The sequence below is a fragment of the Eubalaena glacialis genome, chromosome 14 (genome assembly GCF_028564815.1).
Source record: "Eubalaena glacialis isolate mEubGla1 chromosome 14, mEubGla1.1.hap2.+ XY, whole genome shotgun sequence".
NCBI classification, from domain to species: Eukaryota; Metazoa; Chordata; class Mammalia; order Artiodactyla; family Balaenidae; genus Eubalaena; species Eubalaena glacialis.
The window spans coordinates 55,950,513-55,959,744 of record NC_083729.1 but is presented as its reverse complement, the minus strand read 5'-3'; the positions used below and the strand labels follow the sequence as shown (position 1 = coordinate 55,959,744).

The 9,232-nt window shown below is 49.8% G+C and overlaps 1 protein-coding gene across 2 annotated transcripts in view; it reads right to left on the bottom strand.

Annotated features, from left to right (window-relative positions):
* Positions 1 to 6,124: 6,124 nt before the first annotated feature.
* SLC1A4 (solute carrier family 1 member 4) overlaps positions 6,125 to 9,232 on the bottom strand; it is a 94,421-nt gene continuing 91,313 nt past the window's right edge. For both annotated transcript variants that reach the window (XM_061210474.1, XM_061210473.1), the window contains exon 8: positions 6,125 to 8,087. In XM_061210474.1, coding sequence (XP_061066457.1) covers positions 7,859 to 8,087 — 229 coding nt within the window. In that variant the 3' untranslated portion in view covers positions 6,125 to 7,858. The remainder of the gene's footprint in view (positions 8,088 to 9,232) is intronic.

The window sequence follows — 9,232 nt, the reverse complement described above, 5'->3', positions numbered from 1 at the left end:
TCTGAGGATTTAAGTTTTTCTAGTAAGTAGCATTTGTGGCTGGAGGCCAACTTCCGGTTAAAAGACTCGTTTGCAAATGAGGCCTTCTTGGTGTGGATGGGAGCTCCACCAGGGCATGAATACTTGCAGGCAGGGATTGCTGGGGGCCATCTTGGGGTCTCCTACGTGCCTTTGTTTGTCTTCCAGCTAGTAAAACTTCCAACCAGTCGACCAACAAACCTCAGGCCATTGTCCTAGGGTTGAGATGGCTGGGTCCTCTTTCCTGGGCTGAACACTACAGCACAGTTTACATGACTTTCCAATTTCCACCAAACCATACCAGTGGCAAATCGGTCAGGAGAGAGGGAACATATTTTCTTCAGAGCAGGGGTTGACAAACTTTTTCCATAAAGGACCAGATGGTAAGTTATTTAGGCTTTCTGGGAGAAGGGCCAAATAGAGGATATAGTGTAGGTTCTTATATAACAGAAGAGAAAATTCCTGCCCTGCCCCATCCTACCCCATTTGCCTGGGGTGGGCCACTCCCAGGAGTGGACACCTTGACGCCCAGGTGCCATCATCCTGGAGACGTTTTCAGGACAGAGAGCCACTGGCCTGATGGGGAGAGGCTTGATAGACGGGGCGGGAGGCTGGGCTGCCACAGTCAGTTTCATTCTGCCAGTGTCACCTGAGCCTGGAGCATAAGTCCAGTCATCTCAACTTGGGCCACTGACCAGAGGGGAGGCAATTTGCCAAGTTGCCAACACCTGGACTGGGTTTCTACTGCCTGGTCCCCAGCATTTGCCAACAGTGAAGTCCCCAACATGCAGGTGGTGACCAGTGTGGACCCTGGGCAGGGGTAAGATGCGGCCACCAACCAGGGAGGCTGGTGCTGGGAGTGGAGGGAGGAACGGGGACCAGGGCCACACATGCCTTTCTGTCACATGGACCCTTCCACCATAAGCACGTATTAAAGATTATATTTTATAACTGTGATTATATTTTATAAACACAAATATAATCCAGGATGGGCTATATGCTTTCCTTCTGATTTTAAAATAAATTCTCTTTGTGGGCTCCTACACATATTGTGGGCCCTAGGCCCTGCGTGTACTGTGCCTAATGGGTGAGTTGGCCCCGACCCAGTGGATGGGGCCACCCAAGCTTGGTCTCCATGGCTCACAACGCTTGTCTGTTGGAGCAGTGCCTGAGGGCCACGCAAAAGCAAGAAGCAGGCAGGATTTGACGTGGGGGCCGGTTGGCTGAACCCCTGCTCTAGATGACCAAGATGCAATTAGCTGAGAGCATTTCCCGTGGGCCACAGGACACCTAAGAAAAGACATGGTCACCCAAAGTAACTGGGAACCCCTACAGAGAGTTGGATCTCCTGCTGGGTCCTGCTCCCCACCCCTATTATTTTTCCTAATGAAGTATTACTCACTTCTGGAAAAGTATATAAAATACATGTGGTCAACTTAATTCATTATCACAAAGCAAACACCCATCCAGATCAAGAACACAGCCAGCACTTCTGGAGGCCCCTCTTGTCCCCCTCTAATCACCACCCCCTCTCTCTACCTGAACAGGCTACTCAACTGACTTCTAACTCTGTAGGTCAGTTTTGTTGGTGTAAATGGAATAACACCACACAGCGCATTGCACTCTTTGGTGTCTGGCCTCTTTCAGTCCTGGCCATTGTTGCTCTTGTGTTTCTGGAAGGACTGAATGGAGTGGGCCACCACTTACAAGATCCTTTTGTCGTGAGATTGCTTCTCTTACATGGGCTTGGCTGGAGGTCAGGAGGGCCTGTAAGCAGCCCAGCCAAGCAGCCCAGGGTGCTCTGTGGCCTAGAGATAATATGTACATTCATGCTACGAAGTGGCTGGCAACAAACCCTTGTGAAAGGCACGCTAACAGGAAAACCAACCTGACCGGGGAAGTTGATTAAGGATGTTCCTCTTAACTTCAGCCTCATTGCCTCTGAGACTCATTAACCACTACTTATTAAAAGGAAAAAAAAATTTTTTACAGGGCAGACATATTCCACATGCTTTATGTTTGAGTGTGAGTCAAATCTTTTTAACTGCAACTCACCTCCCGAGTTCAGGGCTGCCGCGTACAACCATGAAGTCTGCACACTGCATAACTCCAGGGGGCATCGTTTACAAAGAATATGATATGCCTGGTGCTGGGCATGGAACCACACAGTGCGGGGAGTAGAATGTTAGCAGACTCAGTTGCCTGGATCCAGACCACATTGTAACTTAACATGTGGTCTGGGTACCTAGACCTTCATCAGTTATACATGTTTGGGGAAAAGTTCTTCAAATTAGTTAAGTGTTCTGGTTAATCCGTTATTATTAATTAATTAATTAATTTATTTATTTATTTTTGGCTGCGTTGGGTCTTCGTTGCTGTGCGCGGGCTTTCTCTAGTTGTGGTGAGCAGGGGCTACTCTTTGTTGTGGTGCACGGGCTTCTCATCGCGGTGGCTTCTCTTGTTGCGGAGCACGGGCTCTAGGCCCTTGGGTTTCAGTAGTTGTGGCTCGAGGGCTCTAGAGCGCAGGCTCAGTAGTTGTGGCGCACGGGCTTAGTTGCTCTGTGGCATGTGGGATCGTCCCGGACCAGGGCTCGAACCCATGTCGAGCATTGGCAGGCTGATTCTTAACCACTGTGCCACCAGGGAAGTCCGTTAATCCATTATTAATCCAGGAATCTACCCACCCCCTTTTTTTGCCCCAATAGGCTAAAATGATTGAATCTGTATTTGATGATTAACAAGATCTTACAGGCTCTCCTGGGGGTGTGTGGGGGGAGAATGGAAGTAGTGGGAAGGTGGGCAGTGTTTACATTTTGAACACCAATTCTCTTTATCTGGGATGTATCTATAAAAGAAAAATTTTGTATCTACATGTACAAAAAGTCCAGAATAGGCAAATCCATAGAGACAGAAAGTAGGTAAGTGGTTGTCAGAGGTCCTGGGTTTATTTTTTGGGCTGATGAAAATCTGGAATTAGATTGTGGTGATGGTTATACAACTCTGTGAATATACTAAAAACCACTGAATTGTATACTTTAAAGGGGTGAATTTTATGGTGTGTGGATTATATCTCAGTAAAGGTATTATTTTTTACAAAAGTGAAGAGACACTGAATCTCTACTGACCTCAGGACACTCGCTGAAAAAATTTTTTCAAAGAAGGAACACTCCTGAGATTGATGCATGGTTTTCTTTTCCCTCTAAAGGTGGAGCTGGGGGACACCTGGGGAAGTTCAGCTGTACAAACCACCCTAAGAATCCCAAGACTATCATCTTAGTCTCGTGTCTAGCTCCAAATAATCCTAAATCTGCTAAAAAATCTAGCCCAACACTCTTTTATATATTGCTCCTAGGAAATAATGTAGGTTTGAGACACTGATTTAAGAAATTTTAGGTTACTCAGTTCCAACTCTTTGAAAAGATGAAAAACCAGTGGGGATTCATGGCAGTCTTCCCTTGAGGTGGGAAGATTTTCTTTCAAATGACAAGATTTCCCTCTTGCTATGTGCTCACTCACTCACTGAGAGCCCCAAGTAAGGGGGCCTGCAGGTCAAGGGCCCTGAGATTGGGAGGCAGACCAGAAGCCTGCCTTTGCCTCTCCTGAGCATGAGGAAAAGGGAATGAGCTTAGGCCAGGAGAGCAAATTCCTGTGGAGAAGGCAGGGCGCTGCTGGGAGCAGCTGTCTGCATTCGGAGTTGCAACTTGGGAGGATATAGCTGAAGAAAGGAAAGCCTGAGTTTTCCAGAAGAGGGCTTCAGTTGTGCATAAGGGACATTCAAGTGCATCTTGACACCTGTTTATAAAGCCTGGCTCCCTTTAAGCAGTTATCCAAATATTTTTAGGACAAATGTTCAAAATGGGCATGTTCTCATACCACATAGGCACGGATCGGCAGAGGGGCCTACTAGTTGAAATAGATCTTCCTTTCTGTCTCTCCAAGGGGAAAAGGGTCAAACAAGGACATGCCATGTGTTGGGCCTGATGCAAAGGGCCACAGACTGGCTGGGAAGCTTTCCTGCCACTCTGTGTCTGATTTGAGAGCCAGCACTAACAGAGGACCTTCCCTGTGCTAGGCACTCTTCTGAGCATTTTACGTATATCAGCTCCTCTACTCTTCACAGCCTATGCCATTGGTAGGATTATTATTCCCATTTTAAAGACAAGGAGACTGAGGCACAGAGAGGTTATTGTGCCCAGGGTTACACAGCAAGCAAGCGGCAGAGCTGGGACTGTACCCGGACGGTGCACGCTCTTCCTTGCTCCATCGTTTATGCCATTCACGATGTCATGGGAAGTTCCTCTGAGCAGGCTCAGGTGACCCAACAAACAGATCAGTGCCCTTTCTGCTCCCCTGGGAAGAGGTGGCTTGTGGAATTGCTCCTCTTGATTTGACTACACTGAAAAGCTGAATCACTGAGTACTAATCAGCCTCCAAACACTCTGCACAACAGAGAATCAAGGCAGCCACACTCCAAGGTGGGAATCTAAATTGTCATTAGTAACAGGCCCCATCAGGCCCTTGATCTGTGCAGACTCTCTCCTCATCCCTTTGGGCCTTGCCCAGAAAATAAAACCGGTTTCCATATTATATGAAGGGCTGGAAACGTCCAGGTAAGAAAGGAGATCTCTTCCTTCAGAGGCCCCAGGGTCTGGAAACTAAGGCTGCTAGTGGGAGCTTGTAGGATAATCGTATTATAAGAGGTTTCTAAATTCCCTAATTGTGCTGGAATGCGGTGTCACTGAAAATGAGATGATATAAAAGAATGGGCTGGGTGTGGTAGCAAGGATGGTAGGCATGGGCAACTGTTTTAGGCAGGGACTTTCTCAGTAATTCTACAGACTGGGGCATTCTTCCAGCTTGGCTCTAGGCTTACAGTAGATGGTCAATTAAGGCCTGTTGACCTACTTGTCCTAACGAGACTTGACTTTATGGAGGTATGCGGCAAAACCACTCACTGTTTCAAGATCCCTGCTAGTGCTGAGTGGGAGGTGCCCAGGAGCCTGGACACTCACCACCGAAAGTCACATCAGTGACTGTCCTGCAGCAGCTCTGCCACCTGAGTGGCCTGCCATGCCTCAGGGGGTTGTGCTGGCTAAACGCTCCTAGAAAAAAAAAATCAATTCAGTCACCCCCAGGCCCTCCCCTAGGAGAGCTTCACCAGTAAATACCACTTCAAAACACAAGGAAGGAATAAAGGAACATGCAGATCCTAGTAGAAAGGCTGTATTCATTTTTGAGGACTGCTATGTTTTAAGGCAAGTGTCACACATACAAAACAGAGATGAACAGTATTTACGACAACATGTTAGAAGAGCAGGGGAGACATCTTCAGACAATGAGAAAGTGGCATTTTCCCCAGCCGGGTCACTCCTGGTCTGATTCCTGTTGCGGACAGAAAAACAGGGAGAAAGCCAAGAGAAGGGGAGCAATCACCATCTGGATTTTACAAGGAAGCACCCTTCCCCAGGCACGGCGCTCCCCTCACCGCAATCCCAGGTCCAGGATAGAGGATGCGCAGTCCCTGGGTCTGATTGTCCAGCTCTACTGTCCATGTTTTGTAAAATTCACCTTTAGAAACAGGAAAATCAGGATGCCAAAGACATGCAACTTACAGTTAGTCCACCTCTGTCCAAATTCAAACTCGCCCGGACTGGAGCTAAAATATACACACACACATACATATAGATGTTACATGCATGTATACCTCCCACATACATGCTGCATATATGTATGTGTACGTACATAGCCATGTATATATGTGGAAGAAGGAAAGATGAGATCTAGTGACACCTGAAAAATAGTGAATGTTCATTTGCAGTTTGGGATCCATCAATGTGATTGTTTCCCCTTTGAAATCAGAAGGCATCAGCAACAAGCCAGAGGGTCAAGGCTTCCAGGCACCGCTCAGCCCAGCTCCTGGTCACTCCTGCTTCATAGGAGACGGGAGTGACTTAGCTGGTTTAAAGAGGGCTGAAGGGAAAAGGGCCAGGTCTGCTCTGTGCCCCTTGGCTCTTCCCCACCCATTCCGCTCAGGCCCATGCCCCCCAATCTTAATACAGGGGAGCTTCACTCTCTCTGTCCCCCCTCCCCCCATTCCAGTTGTGACAAGGGAATGAGTGAGGCTGAACGTTTGGGAGTTTTAATGGCCAGTGTGCGGTGGCAGAAATGGTGCCTGGGTCTGGGAGTCACAGGGAGGTCAGGTACCCAGAAGTGTGCTGGGAGGTGGGGTAGTTAATTCACAAAAAGATGAAGGACATCAGGAAGAGGCTGCATTTGATGCTAACAAGAAACTACTAAGAGAACAAGTGACGTGATAAAAGTTGCTCCTGCACACAGAACAAAGCCCTGCTCATAAAAGCTGTCCTCCCCAGAAGAAGGAGCCTCCTGGAGAACTTAGGTATCACTTAGGTAACAGTAAGGAGGGTCCAAGGGTGTTAGCACTTGATATCCAAGAAGCAAAATGCGAAATGGTCGTTTTTCGCGGATTCACTCAGTTTGCCTCACCAAATCCCTCTGAGGTAGGTAAGAGGCAGATGACATCAGCCCCATTGTACTAATGGGGTAAAGTGAGGCTCCAGGACTTGCTGCAGGTTACCCCACAGATACACACCAACAGCCACAGAGAAATAGCAGTCTAGTGCCTTTTAGGTTTTCCTTCCCTGTCCCGGGCAATGCTTGTTCTCTCCGTAAAGCCCCCTCCCCTAGGTTCAGCTCAAGTCATTAAGTATCAGGTGGACCATTTAGCTTATAATTTTAAACTTTGATGTCCTGGAGGGAAGGGAAACCAAGTCTATGGAAATCAGCCAAAGCTAGGGCATCTGGGAACAGGGGTACCTCACTCCAATGAAGGGGTGGGTTTGTGGGCTTTTTAAATATTTGTTTTTGCTGCAATGCAGCATTTTAGGGAGGGTCTAGTTGGATTAAAATCTATTGCTAGACCAGCCAGGGTCCTGAATGTGATGACCACACCACACCTCCCCAGAGGTGGGGGCCCCTCTCTGGCCTGTTGCCAAATCAGAGTGGATGGGTATAGAGCCACAGTGTTGACACAGGCCCAGGTCATGAAAGCAGAAAACCTCCCCAGGGCTGGGGCCAGAATGGGGACATTAGTGTGCGTGTGTGTGTGTGTGTGTGTGTGTGTGTGTGTGTGTGTCCTGGCCTGATCAGGCTGCTTCCCTTCCCCCTGCAGCCTGTACTCCCCCTCCTTTCTTGGACTTCAGAATGTAACTGTTTACTTAGTGCCACTGACCAGAGACCCTAGCAGTGCTAACACCATGGAGTATTTCTAACTCGACGACGTGCAGCGCCTCCAGCCTAGTGACCCAGAAGCCAGTCACGCAGATTTGTAGACTCTCAACACCTGAGGCCCAGCTCAACGAATTCCAGCCACGGCTATGAATTTGGGAATTTTTCCAATTACTATGGCTCACAAGGCAATGCGACAGATGACTGCCACCCGTCCAGGTCTGCCCGGAAAGCACCCAATGCTGAGCCTTCCTGGGTGCAATGAAGTAACATGTGCATTTTCCAAGCTTTAACCACCAGGTCCTGTGAGCCTGTTATGCCCCGCGCCCGGCAGCTCAAGGGTGTGTTTCCAAACAGAGCTGGGGTGTACACAGTTGCACCTAGACATGGTAAGCCAAATGGCAGAGTGTCCTGGTCCTTGGGAACCAGTTCCCGCTGGGAAGCCCAATGCCTGTGCTGAGAAGTAACCCTCAAACCGGTGACTGGGCCAAAGCATTGCACGGGAGGCTAAAAGTCAGTGAAGGCGGTGCCCGGGTCCGCCGACCGGACCGATGGGGCGGGCATCCCCGGCAGGCAAGCTGGAAGCCCAGCCCCATCACAGAACTGACTCCTTGGACTCGGGGGTGCTGGCCGCAAGGCCGGTGGGGTTTGGGTGTGTCACCAGGGGTGACGTCTCCTCCTCCGACTTGCAGTTGGGGACGGCCTCCACTTTGACCTCCCTCAGCTCCTGCTCGCCTCTCTTCGTCGCCTTCTGATTCAGGTGGTGGAGGATGCCTGCACCCAGGGCATCGCCCTCCACGTTCACCACGGTGGTGGTGCGGTCCCTGGGGGGAAGAGAACAGGCAGGCATTACCGCCAATGCTGCCTGGAGCCACCAGGGGGCGGATGTCACCTTGGGCTGAGCCGCCAGGAAGCTGTGACACTGAGGGAGAGCAAGCTAGTAAGGGCACAGGGCCTCACTGGATGCTAAAGTGATTTTCTCCAAATACTTTTTATGAAACTAACAGATCCTCAAGAAAACTTGGGAAAAAGAAAAGTACAAAGGAGAAAACAGAAGTCACCCCGCCCCCCCATACTCCGTAACCCTGAGTGAACCAGTATTGACCTCTGGATCTGTTTCCTTCCAGAAATCTTTCTATGTATGCATTTCATGTGTGAGACACCATTGTATAAAAGTTACAGACAGCTGGGATGATAGCCTAGATTCCGTCCTGGGTCCAGCTTCTCTCCCACTCACGGTTGCGCTGTGGGAACCTGCCTTCTTGGTCTCACTTTGACACTGCATCTCTACTGAATTGTAACCTCCACATGCTTTCCCTGGCTGGTGGCAAACACCATCTCACAGAGAACAGCGCTGTCCTTTCCAGAAGCTTGTCTTCCCAGACCCCCATAACCATCCCCCATCCCTGGGGCTCAGAGGAAGTATTGTGCCCATTCTGAAGAAAGGGGGAAAATGTGACCTTGCCCGCAGCACTGGAGAAGCTGAGGGCTGTGGAATCAGAGGTCACGGTGGTACAGGGCTCCTGTGACTGCAGGTCTCGCCTGGGCAGCCCGCTTGGCGCCCTGCGTCCCTCGTCCTGGCTAAGTGCCCCTTCGTGCCTGCACTCCCCACGTAGAGGAAACAGCGGGGTGAGGAAGGAGGCAGGGCCTCTGACACGCTTCTCTGGTCTCGTCCAGCTCACCGCAACGTACCATTGCAGGAACTGAGTTCCCTCCCAAGTGCTCTCTGGACAAGGCAGGTCTCCAAGACACATGTCACATTTCACCCCCGAGGAGCTGTAGGGATTCTGAGAAGCCCCTTCAAGTCTCCAGGGCTTAAACACAAGATTGGAAACCACCATTCCCAACCACCATGGGTAGAGCCACGAGCCCAGGGCCAGGCTCCAGTGTTTAGGGTATCCCATGCCCAGCTCTGACTAGCCTGGCCAGGAGTGTCTTTCTTCCCCAGTGTTGACTGAATGCTCTTCCA